The 27,783-nt window shown below is 38.5% G+C and overlaps 1 protein-coding gene across 5 annotated transcripts in view; it reads right to left on the reverse strand.

Annotated features, from left to right (window-relative positions):
• Positions 1 to 27,567, reverse strand: part of SMG1 (SMG1 nonsense mediated mRNA decay associated PI3K related kinase) — a 93,166-nt gene extending 65,599 nt beyond the window's left edge. For 2 of the 5 annotated variants that reach the window (XM_023728504.1, XM_004373293.2), the window contains exons 1-4: positions 27,081 to 27,567; positions 3,849 to 4,006; positions 3,187 to 3,342; positions 598 to 734 (exon numbers count right to left, since the gene is read on the reverse strand). In XM_023728504.1, coding sequence (XP_023584272.1) covers positions 598 to 734; positions 3,187 to 3,342; positions 3,849 to 4,006; positions 27,081 to 27,172 — 543 coding nt within the window. In that variant the 5' untranslated portion in view covers positions 27,173 to 27,567. Of the gene's footprint in view, positions 1 to 597; positions 735 to 3,186; positions 3,343 to 3,425; positions 3,479 to 3,848; positions 4,007 to 7,236; positions 11,107 to 27,080 lie in introns of those variants that run through there. The other 3 variants (XM_023728502.1, XM_023728503.1, XM_023728505.1) reach the window with 3 other exon arrangements.
• Positions 27,568 to 27,783: the final 216 nt, after the last annotated feature.

A 27,783-nucleotide genomic window follows, 5' to 3' on the forward strand; every position in this document is an offset into this window, starting at 1 on the left:
GTAAAATTCTTTCACCTTTATATTTGAAATTTTTCACAATAAAATGTGGGTGGGGTGGGGGGTGGGGCTTGCTTTGAACCAAATGCTACAGCATTCTCATTAATTTTCACCTGCTGCATACCAAGTTCTTAATTTAGAAGAGTAACTTGGGGTGGAAAGTTGTAACTGCTCCCACACTATGTTTTTTTAAAGAGCTTTTCCATTTACTTAGCCCTGGCCACCAGACCAAACTTACACATGAACAAAACACGTACCCCCAAGTCTTCATTTCACAAATGAAAAACAAAGAGATGTTTTGTCTTAGAATGCAGAAAAAAATTTCTGAGAACAGGGTTACCCACAGGATAAAACTTGTTAAAAATTAAAAGCACTTTATTGCAGAAGGCACCAATGTGGATTTAACAATGGACAAAGGCAGATAAATTACACATTAAGGGTATTAAATTCTAGATCATTATATAGGCCACATAAACCTGGAATAAGGAATTCTGTTATCTTTCCCAAACCTATTCCCTTCTTAAATCACTCCAGATAGCATTATCTTGTTTATTCTGGAAACACACAAATTATCAACACTTCCAAACATACCATACTTACCAGCTTATTTTCTGGTTGTTGAATAAATTCTTTTAACTGCTTTACAGTAGCCAGTCTTCGGTCTCTGTCGTCTTCCCGGGTAATCCTCCGAAGAAGATTGGACAGTCGAGACTCGTCAGAATAAGACATCGACCGCTCTGTGAGTATGAACATTTTGTTGTCCATGAGTATAAGTAAGCATAGAAACTTCATATCCCAGACGTTTTAGAGTATACCAAAAAGCATATCTGAAGCACTTACTGACGAAGATCAAAGACCACAGCCTTCAGTATGGATTACACCTCAACATAAAGAAAACAAAAATCTTCACAACTGGACCAATAAACATCGCGATAAATGGAAAAAAGATTGAAGCTGTCGAGGATTTCGTTTTACCTGGATCCATAATCAACACCCGTGGAAGCAGCAACAATGCATTGCATCGGGCAAACCTGCCGTAAAAGACCTGTTTAAAGTGTTAAAAAGCAAAGATGTCACCTTGAAGACTAAGGTGCACCTGACCCAAGCCATGGTGTTTTCAATTGCCTCATATGCATGTGAAAGCTGGACAATGAATAAGAAGACCAAAGAAGAACTGACGTTTCTGAATTACGGTGTTGGCGAAGAATACTGAATACACCATGGACTGCCAAAAGAACAAACAAATCTGTCTTGGAAGAGATACAGCCAGAATGCTCCTTAGTGGCAAGGATGGCAAGACTACGTACGTCTCACATACTTCGGACATGTTATCAGGAGGGATCAGTCCCTGGAGAAGGACATCATGCTTGGTAAAGTAGAGGGTCAGTGAAAAAGAGGAGGACCCTCAATGAGATGAACTGACACAGTGGCTGCAACAATGGGCTTAAGCATAACAATGTTTGTGAGGATGGTACAGAACCAGGCAGTGTTTCATTCTGTTGTACATAGGGTCACTATGAGTCGGAACAGACTCGACAGCACCTAACAACAAAACAATACCAAAAAGCATAGTCCACTGGACAATAAAAGCTCAACAAACACAGAAACCACCACTCTTTTGTTCATCACGACATACCTAGCCCCAGCAGAGTGCCTAGGAGATAGCTGACACTCAAAACAGATTTGCTGAAGGAAAGAACAAATGAATAAGCCTAAGCAAACTGAACACCTCATTCCGAAGGACCAAGTGCCAGAGAAAAAGAAAGGCTCAGAAAATAATTTCTTCAGGTCTATTCCAAACTGCTTTCAATATCCAGGTAAAGAGCCTGAGTATAGGTAAATAACTTCTACAAGTTAAGGATAACGTTTCAATGAGGTAGAAAAGGGCTATATGCTTCCATTCCTCACAGAGGTATCCCACTAGAGGGGAGAGTCTTGTTCACATCATCATTTCCCAAGGACAACGTTTTGGTGAACTGCAATCACACACTGAGTTCAGAAAACATTTCTAGTCACCACTTACTATGTACAAGGCATGCCACCACTAGGAAGGTGGTAAACCAGAACCTCTCTTCCCTTTATTTTTTAATGACAAGAATGAGTGTAAATGCTCAAATAATGCTGGACATTGCTGATAAAGATGCATTCAAGTACTAATTTTTTTAAAACTATAACTCCAGTTCAGCTGTTCTGTGTATTGTAACTAGCCAATGTACACTAACAACAAATCACATCAAAGGGTCTGACAGTTTCATTTCTCTAAGGCACAAAAAGAAGACTGATAATAGAATAATCTACAACATATGTGAGAAGGAACAGGATTCTTGCAACTCCCTCACCCATAGATTATTTCAGTAAGGATGGATACTGAAAATGTCATCAGGTTACCAATCAGTAAATCTAATTGTGCCGTTAACAAACTGTTAACTCTGAGCCTCTAAGGAGGAGTTCGACTAAATTAGCTGTAGAGTCGCTTCCTAGCTTCTCATCATGATACGTCTAACACTTCAAACACTATTCAGAAACAGTACAGCCTCTGACTTAGTCATTCCACTTCTGGATATTCATCTGAAAGAAATCAGTTTTTTGAAAGCTAATGCAGGAAGCAAAAAAAAAGGAAAAAGCTACAGACACAAAGGTGTTCACACACAATGGAAAAAATGGTCATAAACTAACTGTCAAAAGAGTAATTACACCCAACAACTATACTCAGCTTTACCAATAAAATTTTCTTGTAAAAAAAAAAAATTATCATTACCTCTAATCCGCTAAATTTTCAAGGCACTTTATCTATACAGTGAGGCTTATGCTTATAAGGTAGAAAGTGGGATTGGTGCATTTAATTTTAGAAAAGAGCCAACTCCGTATAAATCCACATCCCCCTGTACACCACTGATTCAGTATACACGAAAATCAAGAAAACGTTTTCTTTAAAATCTTTTCTAGTCTTCTAATCTTACTTTAAGAGAATTCTCTCTGAAAAAAGTATTCAAACCTTTCTTGTGAGAAACTGCTTTAAGAAACAGTTCACAAGAAAAGAAACGCAAACAATTATCACATGTTTTCAAACCACAGCGAACGAATCAACTCATTCGTGTGCAGGGCATTAGTAAGAAATGAGGCGTCCAGGATAAGAGGTGTCTTAGCGGAGGCGAATGTGATTGGTTCTCCGGGTTTTCCTGGACTTACCCTGTGATTTCCTCATGTCTTTGTTGGCTAACGCACGACTGCCATGCTGAACACTGGTGAACTCAGGGCTGGTCACATTGTTAACCCTCAGCTCTTGCCCCAACGACTTCCGACCATAAGTATTTTCCCCAGATCCTCCATTGACACTGTAGCCACCTAAAAACAGCCAACATTTATGTTATTTTAATTGTGTTCTTTGTTTCTCTGAATCAATTCCTGATAGTTGAGGATCTTATTACCTAATTCCCTGTACTGCCAGCCTTGAAATCATTTTGATTTATGTGTACCTTAACTGGAAGATTAAAAGAGAAATAAAAACTAAATTAGGTCATATTTTGCACTTTATTTAAAACTTGTTAGAGAACCAGAGGAGAGACAGTAGTCAGGAGGGACTTTGGTCTTACCATATTTTTTTTTTTTTTTTTTTGACAAAGAAACTGCATTTTATCTTATGGAGAAAAAAATTTTTTAAAGACGTAAGGGGGAGAATTTATGAAGTTTCAGAAATAATACTGTATTTTGGTACTTCTATTTTACAAACAAAATTAATTGAAAGAAAAACAGGAAGAGAGCGGGGAAGGAAAAAGGGGAGGAGAGAGGGAAAAGGAAAGAAAGGGAGAGGACTGTTTTTAAATGCCTGTAGCAATAAGGAAAATACATACCCTTTTCGTCATTCTGTATGTCAGCGTGGACTCTGGTATCATCGTGCCTTTGCCGAGACACCACAGCTGAATTCGAAGACTGCAGTCCATAAGAACCACCCCTATCTCTGGATGAAGAATATTTTAAATTATCTGGGTCGGCTGATGCACTATCAGTTCTGTAAAGAGAGAAAAGTGTAAGATCAGAACTTTAAACATTTTAATAGCCCAAATCATACATCCTTCTTTTATACAAGCCTCTCTCTTCTCCCCAACTTTTCTGTTTTTTAACCATTACTATTACAAATAAGCAACTCCAGTGTCTAGTCAATGGACGAAAGTGCCAACTCTTGAGCCTCTTCTATCGTTCTAAAGACTCATTCAGATTTATAAATAACTACCAGGATTAGGGTGGCAGACTCATCCCGGTGTGCTCAGGACTTCACAGGTTTTAGTATGGCAAGTCCCATGCCCCAGCAACTCCCTCAGTCCCAGAAATGTTTGCCCCGGACTGTCCGTTTTTTAAAACTGAAAGTTCTGCATCTTGGAAACCACCTCAGTCTCATGCAAACCAGGATGGTTGGTCACCCTGGTCCAGGATTCTCTTTGCATGACTTTAAACAGAAAGTATAATTCTTCTGAATCTCTTCCCCCAGGAGAGGGTTAATCAGTAGGAATTTTTCAGTCTTCCCAGTCATAAAAATAAAAAACACTGGCAGCATATCAGGCAGGAGCAAATTATTCTAAAAGTACTGCCTCATGGCAATGTGCCCTAAATCTCACCTGAATTCTTTATTATTTGGTGGGGAAATAACTTCTAGAATGATGTTTTAAAGCAAGAACAACAGGACATAAGAAAAGAACACATGAGCTGAAAAGTGAGATTATTTTTATGTACAGCAGTACTGAAGACCTCACTGAAGATGCCTAACTAAAGAATATCAATTAAAATTATGAGAGGAAATAAAGTTTTAAGAAAATAAAAGTAAAATACTAGGAATCCAATAAAGCTGAATTTGAAGGTTGTAGTTGACAACCTATTTAACATTTAAGTATTGTTTAACACCTGATATTTGGATATTATTAAACAACAAAATCAGAGTCCTTTTCTAAGTATCCACTCTTAACCCACTCTATGTCTCAATTTCCCCATCAGTAAAATAGGGAACTGAGCTACATAATTTCTCATGAGTCTTAATTTTTCTAATTATTGAACACAAACTATCAAGAAGTAAGCCAATACTAGATACTCTGTGGTAGCACATGAAAAGTACAAACACGAAGTTCCTCTCCTACTGAAATTTCTTCTGAAAGGAATAACCTTCTGAAAAGAAATCACTTCTACTATATTTACTACTAAAAACACCTTCTGAAGTCAAAATCATTTGGAAAAGTTCAGGACGCTGGCAAGAGCAAAAACCACCCTAATCCTCAACTCCCATGCCCCCTTCCTGTCGTGTGTAAAAAAGACAGCAGTGCTTATGCTCAGAGTTTATCGTCCTTTCCCCACCAACAAAAACACCAGACATGAAACTCTGCGGAGGCTCAGTCCAACACCTTGGTCTGTACTTACTACAACCACTGCTAACAGAACATGCAGACAACAGGTCCAAGTAAACTTGGATACGTACTGGCACAAGTCTAAATTACTCCTACAAACTCTTAATCTGAACCATGATAACAAAACGCAGTATCCCTAGCATACTAAAATAACTATGGTTCCACAATGGAGGATCGTCTTCAAATATTCTAGGCTCACTTATTGATACACAAAGCTCAGTACTTTCAACATATGGAAAAATAAAATCTATGGAATTTCAAGAAAAAAATTATGAAGCTATTTTCCTAGCATACTAAATCTGTAAGCATTTAAATACCTTTAACACTGAATAGATTGGGAGAACTTTTCGTTTTTACTAGAATTAGACATTCCCCACATACCTAAAAATATCACATTAAATGTGTATCTACAATAAACCAAAACATACCATTAATTTCTGAAAGAGGATTGAAAAATAAAATGAAGGCTTATGAGCTTTTCTGACAGTTTCTGAACATGTCTGTATGTAGCATCTAACACAACCTGCAAAAGTAGGCTGTTAGTAAATGAATAAAATAAACACATGACTAATTCTGAAACACCAAGATAACTGAAGTCTACTAATATTTATGCATGCCTTCATTTCCCGTTTTCATTATGTTTATGCATCACATATATTACCCTTACTATTAATAGTTAAAATATTTGTATCATTTTCTGGTGACATAGTAGTAAACATAAGGCAGCAGAGAATACAGGTTAAAAAAAGATCTGGGCACAAATCCCAGCTCCATCACTGAAAAGGTCTGTGTGCCTTTGCACAAATAATCTCTGAGCCTTGGTTGTCTCTTGCATAAAATGGGGATAATATCTATCTCACATATTAAGATTACTGGAAGGCTTAAATAAGATAATGAATTCTTAAGAAACACTTAGCTCATAAGGTACAAAATTATTATGGCCATAAACGATCTACAAAATAAACTCAAGATTTCCAGGCTAACAGACAATTAATGTATAAATTCGTGTGTATATGAATACAATCAAAATAACTTTTTACACTCAATATATAGCAGGTGATTTTAAGTTCCTGAATGTAAGCAATCTAATGCTACCAACTATCTATTTCTACCAAGAAAGCTTTTGATTTAAAACTAAAAAAAAAACAAAAATAGGAGTAACTTCCCAATTTGTTAGAAATACAGGTTTAAAAATCTCATGAATTATGAACAATCAAGGTTTTTTTCCCCAGAATTTAGGTTTTCAGAAATGTAACAGATAAACTCACTCAAGTAGCACTAATGTCTCAGAACTGCCTAAAAACTCCCTAGTTACCAATTCTTTTAATACAAACTGATCAAAGCATTTCCAGTAAGAATTCAGATTATAAGTATACTGAACCTCAAAGCACAAAAGGGTTCAGCGTTTATATGAAATCTCTATTTTTATAATATCTAGACCACTTAGGTCTCCAAAAAAAAAAAATCAATCTCAGGCTGTTAGCAACAACAAGAAAATAGAAAACTGGTAAAGAACAGAAATGAGCACTTAAAATGAGGCAAAGGCACAAAATAGAAAATGCAGATTTGAACGCAAAGAGGCAGACATAAAATGCTAAGCTAGTTTTAAGGACTGAAAAAGCTATCATCTGCCAGAATCAGTGTCTCAGTTTAGTGAAAAGAGAAAATGTATCGGTTAAGGCTAAAGAATCCTAGCAAGGATCCAAAAATACATCCACAGCCCCTTTTAATACTCTAAAAATATTATGGAGAGAAAAAAAAGAAATGCATCAATTTCCCCGGAATGATCAAACCGAAGTTAAAGCCTGATGTACATGCCACATGAGAGGTAAGTTTCTAAAGCTCATACCTCAAAAATCGCATACTGTATAATATGGAGCCTTTGTGATGTTTTGCATCAAGTCAATCTGTAAGACAGTAGTTACAATATTAGTGAAGACAGTGGGTTAAAACATTTGTTGTTCAAACATGAAGCAAATATCATTCATGGGTTAGGTGCTTTTAGTTGAACTACAGCCCCCTATGGTTTATTATATGTTGAAGCAAAAATTGAGATGGAAAGCCACTCTGTGTCTTAGAGGATTGAGAGATTTACTCCAACGTGGCAACCCAAAAATTTTTAGGACATTAAAGAATTTAAGAGTTGACCATTATATACAAATCACATGCAAATACAGTTATCACTCATTTTAGTCACCTACTCTCAATATACAGAAAATGTGATAAATCTGAGAGGTCATTCATTTCGAATAACCCAAATTCTTGGATCTCACATCAACAATCCACCATGTGTTAGGGAACAGTACCTCCTGGCTAAATGTTGTCTTGGGTGCAGTTCTTGAAAGCAGTATACAAAGCAACCAAAAAAAAAACAAGAGCCATCTCTGGAAAGAGTGAATGAAATCAAGGAATTTCCTATTAGGAAGTATTTCCAAAAAGTCTCCCAAAATGACTTGATGCAAACACCACACCTAGTGGTGCCACTGGAATAAGTATCATCTTACTTAAAGTTGTTTTTAACTAGGCTTATTAAGGGATTTCACTCTCATGCTGAGATCTAATTTGTAATGGATATCAACCAGATACCCATTTAGAGATCAGCACTAAAGCCAAGGAGGTGGGAATGCATTTACTCTCTAAAGCAATGGTTCCCAAAGACAGTGTCATTGTCACCAAGCAGTTGGAGTATACGCTGAGTTTTCTATACTAACAGTTAATATCACTTGAAAATGATTTACCTTTAACAACAAATTCAAGGTTATCCCTGTAATATCTCTTACTCACCTGGATTCAGATAGGCTTTCATGAGAGATAAGAGAAAGGGTGAAATTATGCATAACCCTGTGCTCTAAAGTATGAGTCTATGGCTAAAATATTTGCAGGGCTTCAGGAAGAAAAAAGAAGATAAAAGAAAACAATTTCTAAGGACTTCATTACACAAAACTCTTCCCACAAGAGAAAATAGGAAGTTCAATTTAATAAAACAGAGCTGAACCATGCCAAAAGTATAAATTAATTTACTTCAGTTTTGTAATACTGACCTATTGAATGGTTAATATAATTTCTTGGTGAAATTTCCTTAGCTACCCAAGTATTATGTATCCATGATATCAAATCTTAATTATCCATTTATGGGTTCTTTGTTACCAATTTTTAACCACAAATCAAGCTGTCAACTAAACAGCCACTGCAGACTCATATAATACAAAAATAAATTTAATTATCATGAAGTAAGAATTTAACCTTGCCCACAGAGAGGTCTGGCCTTTGCCCTCAAACCCTAGGAAGCAATCTCTAAACCCTTGGGATATCAAGCCTAATAAGAGTGTCTTTGTTTACCTGGGGACCGTGGACCACACAGGGAAGTCTAACACTGTGATTTATGGTAGGGGCTTTGAGTCACATGGTATCAACTCAACCTCCAGAGGGCTAGAGACTGAGGTCAGCCACCTGGGCAGTCAACCATGGAGCCCCAAGAAAGACTTTAGACACCAAGGCTCAGGTGAGCTTCCCTGGCTGGCAACACTCCAAGGGTACTGTCACACATCAGTACTGAAAAAGTAACACTGTCCTTGATTCATTTAAAAGATTGTAAATTTTCATTTTTAATAACATCTTTAGCAGTCATAATAAAGATTTGACTGCAGCATAGTTTATCTCCCTTTCACGGAATCTCAAATACCCTCTATTGGCAGACCTCTAATCAAATTAACCAGAAGAGACAAACAAAATCAATAACTGTAGGAAGGTACCACATCAGATGTGAACTTTTGCCTCATGTATACAACTGTCTTCAGTGAAAAAGTTGCTGAACAAAACATCCACCATGTTCATTACTCCTTTTCTCCGACTACAACTGAAACTTCAACAATGCCCATTTGTTTCCCTAACCAGGGGTCTCTCCCTTCCAAACAGCTTTCAAACTTTCTGCACCCCTACTCCTCCTCAGACTCTGACTCCATCACCTCCTCCTTCCCCCACTGCTACCACTGGATGACTTTACAGAATGCAGCTTCATGAGAAAACAGAAGCCATTTGACAGCACTCTCAGGAATAAAAGCTAACATTTTTGAGCACCTACCAAGTGCTGGATTCTTCCCCAAGCATTTATCTCATTTAATCATTAACACAATCCTATTGGGTAATATTTAACAAATGAAGTAACTAAGGTTCCATAAGTGACTTAAGATTGCACAGCTATAAAAGGCAGAGAAAGAACTCAAATCCAGTTCTAACTTAAAAGTTCTTCAACACTCCACACTGCCTGTCAACTTCCTTCCAATAAACCTACAAATTCACCTGCATTTGCACACAAAGCCTGCCTGCCATCATCCTAACATACTGGAACAAGTGAAACTTCTCTTTATTCTTCCTTTCCTCTGAACCCATACACTTCCCCATTGGCTGAGGTATAGCCTGTTTCTCTTCCGTGTGCTGAAAAACCTCCTACTTTACTACTGCTCATGGTAACATCAACATGTGAGCACTCCCAAGACTTTGCTTTAAAAAAATAAAACCTTAACCCTATTTCTCCGAATTCTAATTGCCCAGATCCTTCACCGTCAAAAACTCTTGAAAAATCTATCTTCCTTGCCTTTGCTCACTTTTCAACCCTCTATAATCTGGGTTCCACCCTTAGCACTCCACTTAAACTGCTCCTGCCAAGCTAGGAGCTACTACTGGCCTCCTTGTCTCTAAACTCCCATGAACCCTTTTCACATCTTCATCTTCTTCGATGTTCCCTGATGTCTTGCTTTTTCTTCTCACACTCTCTCCCAAAACCACTTCAAATTTTTAGTTACTAATTCCAGTGACTATGTTTTCCCCATCCAGGTACTCTCTTCCTTTTTCATATAGCTCAGATATCACGATCTATCATTTCAACAACACTCCTGCCAATTCCCTTATGCTCCCTTAAGGTTTTCCTGACATCAATCTGGCAAAACCCTGACCCTGGATAAACCTAGATATTCATCATCCACCACACTTCCCAGATCCTCCAATGTTTATCTTTTACTCTTTGTAGGTACTATCCAGACCTTCCCTATCACCTCTTCAAGTTCCAGAATACTTTCTTAACACATAAACTCTCTCGCATTCTCTCTACTTTCCCAAGAAAAAAAAGATACCATAACACATCTGCACCCAATTTTAGGCCTTGATCAGGATTCCATCTACTTCTGCCTCTTATAAGGTTCTAAATACTCTTATTTTTCCTGTAGAGTCTATGTTTCCCACCGAACTGAATTCTCTCCTTAAACATGTAAATTTAATTTTCTAGTATCTCCCATTTAAAAATACAAACACAAATTTTAAAAAAGAAAACAAAAAATTCCATCAATCCCACATGTCTTACCACTAAGCAATCTACCTCCAGTCTTTGTAGTCAAACTAATGGAGTTGTCTATGCTCCCCACTTTCATTACTTTACCTTCCACTAGCTCTTCAACCCATACTGATCCAACTTCTGCCCCATCACTCTTAACAAAACCAACTATAACCTCCAGGTTGCTAAATCCAGATATTAGTACTGAAGTGGAGAAAGATCTGGCTATCTGCTCCCATAAAGATTACAGCCTAGAAAACTCTTTTATGGGGCACTCAGAAAACAAACAACAACACCCAAGAGAAACATGCTCCGTAGAACAATCAATTACACACGATCAAAAGGGCAACATTTGCCCAAAAGCAAAGATGAGATGGCAGGAAAGGACAGAAAATCAGGATGAAAGGAAACAGCGAAACTAGGACACAAATGGGGAGAATGCTGACACATTGTGGGGAATGAAACCAATGTCATGGAGCACTTTACATACAAACCACCAAACGGGAAACTAATTTGCTCTGTAAACTTTCACCTAATGCACAATAAAAAATTTAAATTAAAAAAAAAAAAACCGTATGGGGCAGTTCTACTCTGTCGCACGGGGTCACTATGAGACGAAATCGACTGGACAGCACCTAACAACAGTATTAAAGACACTACCTTATACAACATACACTTCAGTAGAGAAAAGAGAGCAGCACAGCTGTTGGTGTATGAAGGGGAAGAGGGACTGACTAGAAGACGACCTTGGTTCAAAATACATTATAACCATTTAAGTAAAAGTTTTATCTTTTAAGTTAAAACTTCTATAACTAAAGTTTGATCTACTCTTAACCTTACGAGTTACTTTTCTGAACACACACCAAAAAAATGGAACCCAGAAATATAAAGGGCCGGCCTCATCAACATACTTAAATTAATTGTGAATTTTATCTACTTAACATGCATTTTCAAAGCCTTATTTTTGTGCATCAAGAAAGTGAAAAGACAATCCACGGAATGGGAGAAAACATTCACAAATCATACATCTGATAAGCGTTTAGTATCCAGAATATATAAAGAATTCCTAGAACTCAACAACGGAAAAACCACCAAATTAAAAAATGGATAAAAGACTTAGGCATTTCTCCAAAGAAGATACACAAATGCCCAAATAAGCATGTGAAAAGATGCTCAACATCTTTAGACATTAAGGAAATGCAAATCAAAACTACAATGAGATGCCACTTTACAACCATTGAGCTACATGCCATGGAGTCAATTCCAACTCAAAGCGATGCCATGTGTGTCAGAGTAGAACTGTGCTCCACAGGGTTTTCAATGGCTGATCTTTCAGAAGTAAATTGTCAGTTCTTCCAAGGCACTTCTAGGTGGACACAAACCACCAATCTTTCAGTTAGCAGTCCAGCGTGTTAACCATCTGCACCACTCAAGGACTTCTCACACTCACTAGGATGGCCATAATTTAAAAAAAAATAAAATAATTACGTGCTGACTGGCTGGGATGTGGAGAAATGGGAGTGTAAACTGGTGAAGTCGCTGTAGGAAACAGTTCCCTAGTTCCTCAGCAAGTTACACCCAGCAAAACCACTCCTAGGTAGGTACATACCCAACTAATTGAAAACAGGTGTTCAAATAAAAACTTGTACATGAATATTCACAGCAGCACGATTCACAATAACCAAAAAGGGGGAAACAACCCAAACGTCCAATAGGTGAATAGATAAACAAAATGTGGTATATACATACAATGGAATATTATCCAGCCATAAAAAGAAATGAAGTACTGATACGTGCTACAGCATGGATGAACCTTGAAAACATTATACTAAGTGAAAGAAGCCAGACACATAAGGCCACATATTGTATGATTCCATTTATATGAAATATCCAGTACAGGAAAATCTATGAAGCAAGCAAGCCGATTTTTAGTTGCCAGGGGCTGGGGGAAGAGGGGGTGGGGAGTAACTGCTTATCTGAGGTTGGGGGGGGGTTTCATCTGAGGTGATGAAAAAGTTTTGGAACTAAACGGGGGCGTGGTTGCAAAACATCATGCATGCCACTTAACTGTATGGTTAAAATGGTAAATTTTGTTATGTGTACTTTACCGCAATTAAAAAAAAATCTTATTTATGATATTCTAAAAAAGACAAAATTACAGGGAAAAAAAAGACCAGTGGTTACCAGGGCTGGGAATGGGGAAAAAGAGGCTGACTAGAAAGGGGCACAAGGAAATACTTTGGGATGATAAGACTATACTACAGCTTGATTGTGGTATTGTTTACACAACTATATGCATTTGTCAAAACTCAAAGAACTAAAAAAACTAGGTGCTGTCAATCAATTTCGACTCACGGAGACCCCATGTGTGTCAGAGAAGAACTGTGCTCCAGAGGGTTTTCACTGGCTGATTTTTCAGAAACAGACTGCCAGGCCTTTCTCCTGAGGTGCCCCTGGGTGGACTTCAACCTTTCTTAGCAGCCAAATGCATCACCTGTTTGTACCACCAAGGGACTCCCAAAGAACTGTACACCATACAGATCATACTGCAGTGAACCTGACTTTAAAGGAAACACATTACTTTACAGTAAAACTATAAAAAATAGAAGACTGTTCATTTCTTTTAATACCTTAGTATTTCATGTCCTATACTGCCTACCATTTTTAGCCACTCTAAATGGAAATGTAAAAACGTAGCACTGGCTTCAAGTCACTGCGCTTTTCAATGAAACCAAAGACTGTAGGCGTTTCAATTCATTAATCAAGCATAAGAAGAGCTGGAACTCAAAGCTTAGAAAGGATTAACCTAGCCAAGGTACAAAAAAGAAAGAAAACAGTGCACTTGTATCAGTAAAAGACAACTGTTACCTATACTAATAGTAAAAAGCTTTAAATTTCTAACATAATGGCAATTTTACTCATTATCAACGACTGGGAAATGTCGGAAGTAGTCCTTATGGCAATTTAAAAAAGAGAAAGAAATGCACTAGCAGTTCTTAATATTTTACTGCCTATTCATTTTGATGGCTTCCAAAATTCTGGTTATATTCTCATTAACTGACCACTGAGACAATGCAAAAAAGTGTCAAAGCACTAGGCTGGTAAAATCACAAAATCCCTAGCTGAGACGGAGAAATGAAATCCACTGCTAATGTATTTTGTGTACTTAAGTATTCTGAGGTTTTGTACCTCAACTGGCCTAAGTTAATATCTTATCAGAATTAAGAATGCTGGTAGTTGTATAAAGTCTGGTGTTAGTCTTCAATACAAATCTGAATTCAGTGTTCCTTTAAAAATAATTTATGCTAAATAATTATTCACCTAAAGGCGCCTGAATCCAAGGCATCACGTTAATTTCACTCACTTTCTGCTTGCCTTTACTTGAGTAATATTTTATTGTGTTTTAGGTGAGTTTACACAGCAAATTAGGTTTTCCCCTTCAAGAATTTTTATACAAATTGTTCTGCATCATTGGCTACAATTTTTACAACGTGTCAAGTGTTCTCATTATTTCCATTCTGTTTATTGTTTCCATTGATTTAGCTTCCACTCACCTCCTTGCCTTCTCATCTTTGCTTTTGGGTAACTGGTGACGATTTAATCTCATATAGTTAATTGTGTAAAGGAGCACAATACTCCAGGGTGATACTGTTTATTTTATAAGCCAATATATTATTTGGCTGGAAAGTGACCTACAGAAATAGCTTCAATTCCAAGTTCAAAGGATATCTTAGGGGGATAGTCTTGGTGGTTCCTCCAGTCTCTATTGGTCCAGTAGGTCTGGCCTTTTTTAGACATGAGTTTTGTTCTACATTTTTCTTCCACTCTATCCAGGACTTCTATTGTTTCTCTGGTCAGAATGGTCGGTAATGGTAGGTGGGCACATCCTTGCCTTTATTTTTAAGCCAGGATAGCTCACAGCCTTAAAAGAGACCCTGCTTCAGCTCCCATTTGCATCCCTTATCTTCCCCTTTTGTCAGCAAGTCCTGGAAGTACTCTAGAAACATCCCATCCAGCCTGGGAAATTACCAAGATTGAAAGGAAATCTCTTACTCCATGACCTCCCTAGCAGAGGAAGGACAAAAGACTGAAAGACTACAACACCCCCCACACCCTCGGCCCAAGTTCTCCAGTTAAATGCCAAAGTAGCCCATTAGGACACAGAAGATTAATAATCACTAAGAATTAAACACTGCAGAAATCCTAAAAGGAAGAGGCTTGAAACCAGAGAGGGACTCTATAACCAAGGAAAAGACAGAATGATTTTTTTTAATGATTATTATAAAAAATGTGTGCACCCATCTTTAAAAAGTCCTGAAAAAAGGCAAATTATAACTGTGAAGTTATTCTGATACAGCTTCTCTAGCCAAAATACTCAAGCAAATACCCAAAGAACTGACATGCTTGTAGGAGCCCTGGTGGTGCAGTGATTAAGAGCTTGGCTGCTAACCAAAAGGTCAGCAGTTCGAATCCACCAGCTGCTCGGTGGAAATTCTATGGGGCGGTTCTACTCTGTCCTATAGGGTCGCTATGAGTCAGAATCGACTCAACTGTAACGGGTTGACATGCTTGTAAGAGTTTCTAACAATTACATATTTTAAATCTTCCCTGTAACAAGCACTGTAGTCTCTCAAAAATAAATGTACTGTGTAACAATAAACATCATTATCACTTTTTTTAAACAGGTGAGACTGGTCAAGAAAAATTATAAGATCACCAAAAATCTCTAATTTAAACACATTAAAAAAAATCAAATATACTATGCAATTTGGACAGAAGCACTTCTAAAACAAATTATATCAAGTTAGGCATTACTACCACAGAATGGTTTGGTACACCCTACACATCAAAAGACCAAGGTTTTTGAGCACCAAAAGAGTAACAGTCTACCAAACAGATGACCTACGCATTCCTTAACATGTAACATCTTAAATGTATTGGCAAACATGAAAAGTCACTTACTGAAATTCTGTATTCCATGCTAGGGATTCTCAACAAAGAGGAAGACATTACCAGAAATATACAGAGGGCTTTTTAAAATTACACACATGACCTCCTTCCTCCTCACTCTGATTCCTTTCAACATCCCTAAAAACTCCTACAGGATGCATCTCCTTAGGTATCCTAGGGTAGGAAACAGGTTTAGAACCACAGTTAAAAAGCAAACTGGTAAATAAACATATTAATCAGAAGTAAAACATGTATGGTAAACCCTTCTATTTAAGCACTGGGACCTCTTTTTCAGGTGTGACATTAAGACAGCCATCTCCTTACTGTTCAAAAAAAAAGCCTCAGACAAATCCTGCAAAGATATGGTCTCCTAAACCAAATAGTTGACAAAGGACAGTATTTTACCGATTAAACTATTCTTCTAACTGTAGGAAAATTTATTAAATGAAGATCGTTTCTGGTAGCTACTGAAACATCTTAGTAAGCAGCAATCAAACTAGGAAACAGTGCTCAGCAGAAGCCAGAAAGTTAAGTATTTAAAGTATTTAGCTTTAAGTTTTAAGGCGATGGAACAATTCAAAATCATCACTTGTCACTTTAAGCCCACAAGGTCTGTATAAGCCCTATCTTTTTCTTCTGTTACGTTTTATACTAAACACACTGTAATCAGATTGATTTAAGTAAGTGGTTTAAAATAAGTAACTTTTAAACCCTGGTAGGGTAGTGGTTAAGTGCTACCTAAAGGTCAGCAGTTCGAATCCACCAGGCGCTCCTTGGAAACTGTATGGGGCAGTTCTATCCTGTCCTATAGGGTCGCTATGAGTCAGAATCGACTTGACAAAGGTTTTGGTTTTTTTTTTTAATAACAAAGGAGAAAAACCAATGATTCTAGATATGAAGTTCCTTAGAAGAAAGCAATCATTTATTCACTGAGTAAATTTATAGTACCAAAATTCAAAACAGTACCTACAGCTCATGATAGCTTAATACTGCATATACATTCTTATAATATGAAATTTCATTAATTCTTATCTTTGTTTAGAAGATACTTTTTTTTTTAAGAAGTCAAAAACAATTACATTGGCAGAGCATAACCTTTCCATGATTGTGGCAGGCATCTTACCCTCCCCTTACCCTTAAAACACAACACCACACACACACACACACACACACACACACACACACCACACACACCACACACACCACACACACCACACACACACACACTCCAAAACTAAAAACCAAACCTGTTGCCATTAAGTTGATTCTGACTCATGGCAACCCTACAGGACAGAGTAGAACTGCCCCCTAGAGTTTCCAAGGAGCAGCTGGTGGATGCCAACTGCTGACCTTCTGGTTAGCAGATGAGCTCTTAACTACACCATTAGGGCTCCATACACATATATTAATACATACATAACTAGACTGGGAGGAAAAGCAATGCAACATTCAGCTGGTGTTCTTTTAAGATCTGGTTCTTAAATCCCAAGTGTATGATAAAAGGTACGCAAGGTACATGCTACTACCTTCTAATCTATCCTTCCTCTATTTAATTCCATTTGCACCTACCCCCAGATATATTCAAATAGAAAGATTAGATTACTTTTGCTAGCTCATAATTTCAACTGGTATCAAGTTCTTAAAGTGTGAGTAATAAGATATAGAGGGAAAAAATAGGCCTATAGCCTAACAGAACCACACCAGAAAATGTAGAAAGAGAACCACTATGCTGCAGAGCAATTAATTCCATCCCCAGAATTTTTTTATGTACACATAAACATTAATATCATATGCCACATTTCATAGAAATTTAACAATTATAAGACCTTCTATTTATATATCCTCTAAGAGAACTTGTCACAAATATTCCTTATGAAATTCTGAAAAGTTACTACATATACATATTCTAGTATTCTAGTTCAAATTTCATTTTTCTCCTCTCAATCTTTTGAGGAAGAAAGGGATGAAAGAGGAAAGTTCCTTAAAATACCAAATTTGGTTTGGATATGGCAACACAGATAACATTTGTGTAGCACTTTAACAGTTTTTACAGTAATTTCTCAAACTTTATCTTTAATCCTCATAACTCAACATCTTAAGGAAGGCAAGAATTACCTCCTCACAGGCACAGCCAGGACAAAAGACCTTTGTCTTCCCATTTTAGTCCACTGTTATTTTCATGACACCAGTCTCTCTCCTAAGATAAGTATTTGTGAAGGATGAATACAAAAGATGCTCACATTCTTTAAAATAAATACACCTTAGAGAGGAACCTAAAATACCTTCATCCTATTTCTAACGTCACCAATTATATTAAGACAGCATGCAGATTTTTAAATGGACTGAAAGGTTTGGGAGACAGGGCAATACTGGTACAACTTTTATGTCCTTGGAAACCCTGGTGGCGTAGTGGCTAAGAGCTGCAGCTGCTAACCAAAAGGTCGGCAGTTTGAATCCATGAAGCGCTCCTTGGAAATCCTATAGGGCAGTTCTACTCCGTCCTTAGTAAGACTACAATAAAAACACACAGAACACTAGCACTGTAGTAACTATACATGATAGGTCACTTTAATTAAATTAAAAGGCTTCATTTACAAAACTTTGTTTTATAACCTGTGAATTGTTTACCCTATACACACACATATCTTGACTACTAATCATAATAGCTTCATTTTTTATTTCAATATTTTCAAAAAAGGCACAAGACACCACATACTAACATGCTATCAATGTTTCAAATAATGATGGAATTAATCATTTTTAATATTCAAAATTCTAACTGAAGTCCTTTAAAAATAACACAAATTATGTCTTAACATAGACTCCTTTAAACTAATGAATAAACACAATCTCAAGTTCCATAGTGCCGGTGCTGGGAAACCCACTACATTTTCAGTTTTCCTCACGTTTACATACCCAAAGAACACAAGGGCAGGCAAGAAGAATGATAGGTCTTTCTAAGAAAGACATTCCAGGATGTGTTTTCTTTTCAATTAAATATGCATTTATTCAACTGCACCAGTCTGTGTGATACCGGTGATCATTTTTGGATCTCTTTACTCATCTAAGCAGAAGAGTGCCCATTCGATAAAGAGGACAGAAAAAAGGGTTTGACATGTTTCTTCACATTAATAGACTCTTCCGTCTAAACTCTGGCAAAGCTCAGGAAGCCAAAGTAAAATCTGTCATTAGAAAAATAAGTCCGAATTCCTAGTGTTGGAATCAAAACAAAGAGTCTGGAAACAAAGTGTTACAATTCAGACAAGAAATCCCAGGGTTCATCTCATTAGCAATACAGACTATGGAGACCCTCAAGAGGCTGAAGAGCAAGAGTCATGAGTCACTTCAAATAATTAAATATTCTAAAAAGATAAAATTTTAAATTTTACACACATATATACATTTCTGTTAAAATCAAAAAATTAAAGTGCTGAAAGGGGGAGCGGGTAGTCAAGTTTTCAGTTAACAAATTTAAATGAGCGAAAACTTTCAATTCAAAGAGCGTCATTAAAAAGAAAATGCTGCCAGTGTTGTCACATTTGAGGAAGAAAAACTAATGTCACCGTATAGTCCCAGACATATTTATCAGTGGTGCTTTTTCCCGAACCAAAAGAAAAGTTACTAGTATATTGGATACTACTCATCATGGATTGAATTGTATCTCCCAAAAATATGTGTCAACTTGGCTAGGCCATGATTCCCAGTATTGTGTGACTGTCCATCATCTTGTCATCTGATGTGACTTTCCTATGTGCTGTAAATCCTACCTCTATGATGTTAACGAGGCAGGATTAGAGGTAGTTATATTAATGAGACAGGACTCAATCTACAAGATCAGGTTGTGTCTTAAGTCAATCTCTTTCGAAATATAAAAGAGAGAAGCAAGCAGAGAGAAATGCGGACCTCATACCACCAAGAAAGTAGTGCCAAGAGTGCGTGTCCTTTGGACCCAGGGTTCCTGCACTGAGAAGCTCCTAAACCAGGGGAAGACTGATGACAAGGACCTTCCTCCAGGGCCGACAGAGAAAGCCTGCCCCTGGAGCTGATGCCCTGAATTTGGACTTCTAGCCTACTAGACTGTGAGAGAATAAATTTCTTTGTTAAAGCCATCCACTTGTGGTATTTTTGTTACAGCAGCACTAGATAACCAAGACATTACCCAAAAGCAAAGATTTAATAAATACCAAGTTTAACAATTTTTTTTAAATTTGTAGTTCAAGACTTATACACGAGTGTTAAACAATTACCTTAGGTCACTGCAGAGCCACTAATAATTTGTGGATCTGTAAGAGCACTGCTGAGGTTCTTTATGACAAAAAGAGTAATGGAAGAAAAATAATGCTATCTCTCTTTATAAACAGAGAAAGAGCGTAAGTTAGGAAGTTCTATAACAAAAAAACAATCTATGATTCTGATACCAGAAACCCCTGTAGAAAAGGTTTTTAAATAATAAGCAGAAAAAGTTTTAAAAGGCTTTTTCTTTTTTTTTTTTTTAAAATAATAAATACAAAGTAAGGTCCTTGACATACTATATGAAGAGCAACATCAACCTCCAAAGGAATAACTGCTAACAGGAATCCAATTTCTTTCTGAAACTGTATGAAGATGAATATGAAAGAAGTAATTCACTATGTTTAGCAATCTGTTGATTATGGAAAATTTGGGTTTCAGTCATTCCCCAATCAGCACACATACAACTGGCAAGAAGTTTGTTTCCTCAGGCATTCTTAATGGAATGCCAGAAGGCTCAACCCACTGCTTGCTAACTTTTTAGTAACTGGATTGTTTAATGTACATAACAGACACTAGATGGAAGAAGATGTCAATGTATAAAAGAACTTTAAACAGTAAGTAAGGTATTTTTCAAAATGAATAAAATCTATGACTCTTTTAAATTACCATAATCTTTTTTTCTATAAAAGATCTGGCTACCTCAGTTCACTAGAACATTGTCCCTTTGAACCTACTCAATCAGCTTGTTTAAGTTGCTGCCTCAGGCTAACTCAGCTCCAATACAAAGGACAGTTCCCCTCAAAATGCCTCCTACAGTAACAGTGTTGTAAACTCTGAAGTTAGCTCTAAATACAGAAACAAACTTGCAGAATTGCATTTTCATGTATTTATTTGAGGAAGAACACTCAAAAAGTATACTACTTTTTGATGCACTAGTAGAAAGCAAGGGGATAGAGAGATAAAAGAATTATACAAGACTGACGTACTTATGAAAGTTACATTTTGTTGGGGGAGACACAGGAAAATTTCAGACAGTGGTTAAGTACTATGTGGAAAGTCCAGGGTGATATGTTAGAGAAGGCTTTTCTCTCTCGCTGAGGCATGACATTTAAGCCGAGACGGGCAAGAGGGTAGCCAGGTCAAGTACACTAAGAGAAATCTAGGCAGAAAAGACCAGCACATGGCAAAGGCCTAAGGCAGGAATAATGCAAGTAAAACCTAAAGAAGGAGGGGAGAAAATGACTCAGTCTCAGCCCTCAGGGACTTAAACCAGTTGGGAGGACAAATCAGATAAATGAAGCAATAAGCATGCTACTTTTCATTGTAGACCTGCTGCAAGATTCAGAAAGGAGAGAGATCACAGAGGGCAGAGGTAGTGGGGAAGAGGTCTTAAAAGAAGCATAAGGTTTAGATGGGAGAGAGTGACAAGCAGAGCTAAGCCACATTAGGTAATGAAAGGGTGGAAAGAGGTCCAGGAACACAGAGCTCACAGGAATAAACTCAACCAAGTAGAGGAGCTCCTCTGTGTCCCAGGACTCAAATGCCTGAAAACAGTTAACGGTACATCCACCATTTGAACTATTTTCACGGAGATCTTCAGAAATCTCAACGTTTATAGCAAAAGAAGGCTATTAGGAATATGTTGAAGACAATGAAGTTATCAATTCTCAGAAACTATATGTTGATAATAACTCATAAGACAATATTTAAAGATTTCCTTTCTACAAAAAAAAAGAAAAATTAAGGCAAGATCTGCCTGTGCACTCTGAAGCTTTTTTTGGGGTGGGGGGAAGTGGAATCCAACTTAAGTTACTGTCACATCTTGACTGGGGTTGTGGTTACACAACAGGTGCATACATTTGTCAAAACTCACAGAATTTAAGATTTGTACATATGTACACTGTATCTAAAACAATAAGTATGTATACACACAATGTTGTTCAGAAAGGAATTCAACTCAGGAAAGGTATACTAATACAACAAATACAAGACGGAGCAGAACTAACATACTAAAAACACAAACATCATTGCATCAGCAAACTACACAGGACTCTAATAAGTTACACAATACATTAAAAAGAAAAAACAAACACCAAAATACAATACACTAGAGTATTTCATATAGGAATTAAACCACAAATTATCTCCAATGTTTACTGTCAGGCCTCTATACAAGAGAAGCTATGCTGCATTTTACAGTCCCCAAAATAAAACGGGCTCTGAAAAAACTTTAAGACAGCCAAAGACAGGTAACCAAAATAACAACAACAAAAATAAAGTTTGGAAAAGGACTATCTATGCCTATGAACAGACGCCAAATAAATGACAGCCTGTGTGGATCCATGAAGGTCAGTTCAATGAAAGAAATATCAGAGATTTTAGGTGATTAAAAACTCACCGCCATCGAGCCAACTCTCTGACTCACAGCGACCCTATAGGACAAAGTAGGACTGCCCCCCTAGTGTTTCAAGGAGCGGCTGGTGGATTTGAACTGCTGACCTTTTTTGGTTAGCAGCTAAGCTCTTAACCAGTGCACAACCAGGTCTCTGCATCCGGTAATTAGGACAGAGAAAGAAAGAAAAGCAGCAAGTGCCTACTATATACCAGGCAGTGAAGGTAGGAAATCCTAAATTAAAAAGTTGTGAAAATTCAGTGTTGCCAAAAGCCATCATGGATCACGCTCCATTTTATGTATATGGCATTTTATGTAATAGAAGTATCCTAACATGAAGTGTGAGCAGATTAAAAAGTACCACTTTCGTGATCATCCTCAGTCAACACAAAATAAGGGGCTTCTACTTAAGCAAATTCCCACATATTGGGCTGAATATTTTTGTGAGATTTAAATCATGCATTATAAACAGAATATTCTGTTCCTTAGCAGTCTTATATCTAGATTGTTATAACTGTCTCCTATTTTGCTTACACACACACACACATCCTTGAAGAAGCAACTAGAGTTAATCTTCCTAAATCATGCCACTTCCCTGCTGGTAAAAGTCCACAGGTTTCCTGAAGTCATTCCAAATACACTTAAACTCTGATTCAAAATCTACAATATACCCTCAATCCAGCTTCTCAGTGTCATCCTTATTCTTATTACTCCTCACAAGTACCCCATCGTTCTAAACAGAGCATTTTTTTTACCAAGGACAACTTACATTTTCCCATCTCCCTACTTTATTCTATTTGTTTTAAAAGTTCCCTCCCCTCAAATTTACTCTATCAAAACTGTACTGTCCAATTTCATGATCCCACTGTCCTCTACTCAGCTTTTTAGCTTTCTTTCCTTTAGCCCCCAGTTTTAAACTCTATTAAATCACATATAAAAATAATTACACCAAGAAATATATCACAATTAATATCTATATAATGCTTTACCTTTTATAGTGTTTTACCTTTTACAAAGCTCTTTTTTTTAATCTCCCATACTAACCTGTAACCTCCTTGAAGACTGTGGCTTTATTAGTCATACAAATCTCTAAAGTATTCAATATTTATTGAATTATAATATTTTCAGTGAATTGGAATATTTCATAATCTCCTAAATTATTCAAAAAAGAAAAAGAAAACTTTCAGTGTACTCCCAATTTAAAAAGGAACTGAAACAGGAGGGGGAAAACGTTCAATTTAAAGATACAATTGCCAAATTTTTCATAAGGAATGTTTTATTCTATAATGGAAAAAATAAAATTTCCCCCCAAAAATCAAACACCCATAGACAATTGCTGAAAAACCTCCTTAGTGTACTTGGAAATTTGTGGTACAGACTTGGTAATCATTAAATTCTATTTAACTAAAGCTCCATCTGTAGCTACAAAATATGTAACGGCACTTAAATTTTATCCTTTATGTATTTCATTATATTATGTACCTGACAGGTATGAGACTTACTACAGATTCATAAATGGCTGAACAGACAACTGTGATTTCAAAAATCCAGCTTCTCATAATGTCAGACATACTAATATCTGGCTTTTCTATCTTCACAGTAATCTTCCCTCTTTTGGTCTGCCATGATGGAGAATAAAGGCATTTTGCACTTTTAAGAATTCTGATCTGCCTACATTTGACCAAAAATGAAAGTTATTTTTAATATAGTTTCATCTTTTTAGAATTGTAGAAAGATCTTAAGTTTGGGCACAGTAGGGCACCTAATACATATGTGCGTTAAACGTTAAGTCCTGAGACTTCCAAGTTCAAAAGTGCAATCTACTTGTTTTCTGTTGACCTGAATGTTTTCTCTTATTTGTGGAAATTAATCAGTCTATATTTGACTCCAATTCCAAATTAATCAATGCTATTTTGGAATATTAAAATGTACAATAATTAACTATATATTTATTTCTAAAACAAACCATTCTGACCTGTCTTGATTAGTACAACTAGAAGATTACTTCCTGAAATGAAAAGTCAGGAAAAGGACAGACTTTGGATAGTGGTAATGATAGCTCTTTTTTAGGGGAGAATAAAAGAAGAGGGTGGGGAGCAACCATCTCTAAACAGGTCAGCCACCACTCCTGTTTCTCCATGTGAAAAAACTGAGGCATCCAGAGCCTCCCAAAACCCTCCTTGTCAGCTTTAAGTTAGAGGGACCCACAGATTTCAAGCGATAATGCTGACCTAAAAGCATGCATTTAGTTGACCATTCTTAAATACTAATAAAGAGCACAGTGAATGAAAAGGAAGGCTATAAGCCAGTGCTATAAAAATGCTTAATGCTAAAGATATGCTTCTAGTGAAGGTGGGCTTGCTCTGTTGCCCTGACACTGTTCAGCCACCTGGAACACTTCCTGTCAGTATGTGTGAAGTACGGCGTGTGGCGTGTGGCCATGATTGACTCAACAGTCGTTTCCACACACTAATTGACAAAATAACACTAACTGAAACTGACAAGTACTGCTTTTATAAATTCTTCTTTTTAAAAAGCCTAAATCAATAAAAAAGGAACAAAAAAATCAGGGAAGAAATGGAACAGAAAAGGCAAAGATTCCTTTAAAAATCAAAATGATTCAGAGGAACCCTAAGGTGTCTGCCTGCATTCAAAAATGCTCTGGAGAAATAAACAAGATCGAGATCCACTCCATCAGTGAACTGGAGTCTGTCACGTTTGTGAAGAGAAGAGGGGACAGAATTAACAGCCTCATCTAACTTGTGAACATTTATGACTTCACAGGTATCTGAGGTTTTGTACTGGTCATTTTTAAAAAACTACCACAACCCTGCAAATAAATCAAGTTATACTATGCGATATGTCCATACTTCTCTGTTCCCTCTTCTACAACACAAGAAAGGAAAATATTTCCAACTTCCTAACACTCTGTTACTCCATGTAATCAAGTGCATCTCACAGTATCATCTACCCAGGCATCAGGTTCTGAGCACAGCTTCAAAGAAAGCTTCTATTCCCCTCTCCACCCCACTCCAAAAAAACCAAGAAATAAAGCACTTGAAAGAAGAAATGACGTGGGTAACATTTATCGATAACTGATGTATACATTCCATAACTATATAACCCATTGTTTCACACCTGTCAGCAGTGCAGTCAGGTGACCCCACCATGTGTCTACTACTCCATTTATTTAGAACTACAAACTACAAATTTTTCTTTTCCAAAAGCTCTAGGGCTATTTGTTAAGGGCACTTCAGCCCTCTACAAGGATGCAAAATTCACTTATGTGTTGACCACGATACTGAAAAGTAATGGAAAATCCATCGTCAAAGAGGAGCTCTTCAATGTCAAATTCAGATTCATTTATCACCTAATGTTAGATGCCAGAAAGAAGTAAATAAATCCAGCTTCACACATTTCAGTGAAAGGGCAAAACAACTAAGAATGTCAATTACAGCTAAAAATACTTATAAACTAATCAACTGATTTTATTTAAAGAACTATCAAACCCTATCATAGTTTGACAAGTCAAACTATGCTTTTCAATTTTTTCTTACTCCTTAACATCTCAATTCTAGACTTGGACATTAATTTCTAAAATCACCTAATCATACACATCAGTTCCCAACAGACTCAGGATTTGTCAAGGCATATTAAACAGAATGAGAGGTGTACCACCCATTAGCCAAAAGATTATTTCAGTTTTTACATCAAGTAAAGGCATTCCGACAACCTACTCATCTTACATTTATTTTGCCAGTTTCTGAACAATTACAGTGCAAGTTTGCTTCAAAGTATGAAAAGCGCCATGAATCAAGTAACCCTAAAGTATTGCATGCATCTGGGAGTGTTCTAGGCACTGGGTTAAACTCCAAATAGCTTCTGAGTTATTACACTCAGTAAGAGAGGTAAGAATAAATCAGTCCTAAATTAGGCACAACTGCCCCATGATTGACCAGAACAAAACCTAAAAAGTAAACGTACATTTAAAAAAAAAAAAAACAAAAAGCTCATGCTCCTAATAAGCTCAAATCCAGCTTGGTACCAAAGCAGTATGAGATTAAATCCTCTTTACAAGGGGAAATTCTCTACTCCTCTAATTGAGTGCCCAAAGGGTGCCCTCTCAAGTGTCCAGGTACGAAAAGCTCTTCACCAGAGTAACTGCCCCCGCACTTGGGGAAAACTTCATTTCCCACCAGAGTAGGTCGACCCCGTTAACAGTCAAAACTCACATTCTCATCTCATGTCTCACAAATGCCATCATGCCCAAAGTCACTGTAAAGCCTTACTTGTAGCTTTTTGTCTTTTTAAAATAATTCTATGAACACGTGGGGGGTCAAAGAAGGAACACAGTTGAGAAGATCTTTCACGTGGGGGCCGCGGTAAGGGACCAAGGAGTTGCGTGGAGAACAGGAAGGGTCCCGGACGCTAGGATCCCAACTCAAATGCGAACTTGGGGTGGGGAGCGGGAGGAGAGGCTCGACATGTTCCCCCAGGGCCAGGCCCCTTTCTTCACCCCCCTGGACCCCAACCCCTAGGTCAGTGCCTCCGTGTGGCGCCCAGGGTCTCGGCTCTAGCCCGGGATGAAATGCAGAGAGAGGGGAGGCATTTAGGCCTCGCCTCCCAGCGGCCTTCCTCCCCCAGCCCGGGCGGGAGGGAACCCAGGAAACCGCGCCCGGTTCCCGGGGGGTGGAGGGCCTAGGCCGCGCCTCCCAGCCGGCGGCCCTAGGCCTCGCTGGCCCGAGGCGGGGTCCGGAGGTCGGGGCGGCGGTCTCGGCGCCGGCTCACCCACCTGGGTTGCCAGTCATTCCAGCTCCGCGGGTACTTGGTGCCGCCGCCGCCGCCGCCGCTGCTCAGCCGAGACCCCGGGGCTCTGCGGCTCATTACCTTCCCCGACACGACATGGCCAAGCGCCGCCGCCCGAAGAAGCGCGAGTCGCCGCCCGAACCGGCCGCCACCGACACTCCGCTCCGGCCCGGGGCTGAGAAGGAAGCCGAGAAGAAGGAGGTGGAGGAGGAGGCGGCGGAGGGCGGGGGAAGCGGACGGCCGTTCCGGGTTCCGCCTGAGCCCGCAGAGCAGGACGAGGAGGCGGGAGCGGCGCGGCAAAAGGGAGGCGGAGGAAAGGGAGGCGACGTCTCTTCCAGACCCGTGCGCGGCCCGCGACGCCGGGGCCCAAGAAGAAGACGGCTAGCAGGAGGCGGTGGCGGCGGCTCCTCACGCTCACACGGCCACGGGTTCCCCGCCTCCCGACTCCGCCCGCCGCGCCGCCGCTGCCGCACGGCATGCTGGGATCAAGGGGCGGTGCCGGCGCCCGCCGGGCCTGGGGAGAGGGGCGGGGCCGGGCTGGCTCCGAGGGGCGGGGCGGGGCCGGGAGAGGCCCGCGAGTCGATCGTCCTCTGTGCCCCCGGGCTCGCCTCCACACCCCCCGGACCGCGCCAAAGTTCCGGCACCGCCGCGGGGTATCATGGGAGAGGGGATCTCCATCCCCGCCCTCC

The sequence above is a fragment of the Trichechus manatus genome, unplaced genomic scaffold (assembly GCF_000243295.1).
Source record: "Trichechus manatus latirostris isolate Lorelei unplaced genomic scaffold, TriManLat1.0 scaffold00024, whole genome shotgun sequence".
NCBI lineage: Eukaryota > Metazoa > Chordata > Mammalia > Sirenia > Trichechidae > Trichechus > Trichechus manatus.